The 1637-nt window shown below is 33.8% G+C and overlaps 1 protein-coding gene across 1 annotated transcript; it reads right to left on the reverse strand.

Annotated features, from left to right (window-relative positions):
* Positions 1-506: 506 nt before the first annotated feature.
* On the reverse strand, positions 507-1370 carry LOC130636957 (uncharacterized). The gene has a single exon (XM_057446809.1). The coding sequence runs from the start codon at positions 1368-1370 to the stop codon at positions 507-509; it is 864 nt and encodes a 287-aa protein (XP_057302792.1).
* Positions 1371-1637: the final 267 nt, after the last annotated feature.

Raw genomic sequence — 1637 nt, forward strand, 5'->3', positions numbered from 1 at the left:
GATTTTTCCACGGGCTTTATCGACTAGTATTTCAATAATGTTATACAAGTTATCTTATTTGTAAATTTATTGGGCCGAATAATACATTTAGCTGATGTTTTACGCCATCTTAGCAATCACTAAACTTGGTAGAGATCTGCCTATTGTAATCTATTTTAGTAACATTTAGATTGAATTTATAATCTGCCGGCAAAAAATAAACTTGATGGTCCATATTATTTGGCGAAACATTTCTATAAAATTTTTCACATGTTATTACTCTTGCAGTTGTTAGACGAGTTTAATAATCCATATACATAAACCTATTGTGTATCAATTCACTGTTGAAGGTACTGGAAATTTATATTTTTTATGAACGAAATTACCAACTGAATTCCCCAAAATGATACTGACTTATAAACCATAACGTAGCTTAGGAAATTATTTTTTTTAATACATAACTTGTTTTAAGACAATTAAACAAATTAAACGGAAAAGTTTTTAGGCATTTTCTCACATTCATTTGACTATAAAGATGAGACTCTTCTACTTCTTGATCGTAAACCATACACAAATGTATCAAAAAATGAATTGGACAAAGCGATGCAGTAACACCAAGGATCAATAAATGTTTGAGTCAACGTTGTGCTCCCTGTTATCATAATTCCAATATTGTTTAACCCAGCAGGTAAATAACAACAACAATATACTAAAAATGTCAACAAGGCTATATTGGCTGCGTACTTATAACGAGGTAGACGTGAAGTTGTGTTTCGTCGGAGATAGGAGCGGACTTTATGCTGGGAATATGCCAGGAAGCACAGTATCAAAAGGCCATATACTGTAGCTATGGTTTTGTATACCTTAAAAAGACCTGGAAATATATAGTATGTTAAAAGTGGCAATACCACGCAAACTGTCCATACAGCGATTGTGCATCGAATTAAAAATTTGCGTTTCGCTTTGACTGAGTTCACAAATGGTTTGTCAATTGAAAAATACACTTCCAGCGTGATACATGCTATGACAGTGATTGACATCGTTGCAATCGTGTACGTTGACAAGGATCTTACATGTAATAAATTACAATATGGGCTTCCTGTAATAAAACCAACTGATAGCATAATGTAAATCGGTAATAAAACCAGACCGGATAATAGATCTGAGAATGATAATAATATGTAAAGGTTGTTTGCATGGTGTGTTCTCCTTTCTCGCTTGTTCCATCCTATTTCAGCGAATATGAACCATAAGTTGACTATGATTGCCAGAAATGCGCATACCGCAGTACTGCAAGAAACTATCACAAAGTTTATTCTGGCATAGTGAGATGATGACAACTGGTAGGAATGTGATCCACAGTCAGTGTAATCAGAGGCGTTAATAGACATAGTAATGTCTGCTGTGGTGCAAAAGGTAAAGCACCTCTTACGATTAACTGAAAGGTAAAACAAACATGTTTCTGTTTATACGAACTTTTAGTTTTATACCAAAACATTTCATAGGGGTTGTTATTGCAACACATCTGGAGTATTTTCTCAGACTGTCGGTGCTTTTTTATTTTGGAAAAAAAAGACGTAATATAAAAAAGTATTAAGGTGCAAATACTATGCTCAAGGGTGTTACAATCTAGTCCTTGTACAAAGACATTCTTTTGT

Source organism: Hydractinia symbiolongicarpus, chromosome 3, assembly GCF_029227915.1.
Source record: "Hydractinia symbiolongicarpus strain clone_291-10 chromosome 3, HSymV2.1, whole genome shotgun sequence".
In the NCBI taxonomy this organism is placed as follows: Eukaryota; Metazoa; Cnidaria; class Hydrozoa; order Anthoathecata; family Hydractiniidae; genus Hydractinia; species Hydractinia symbiolongicarpus.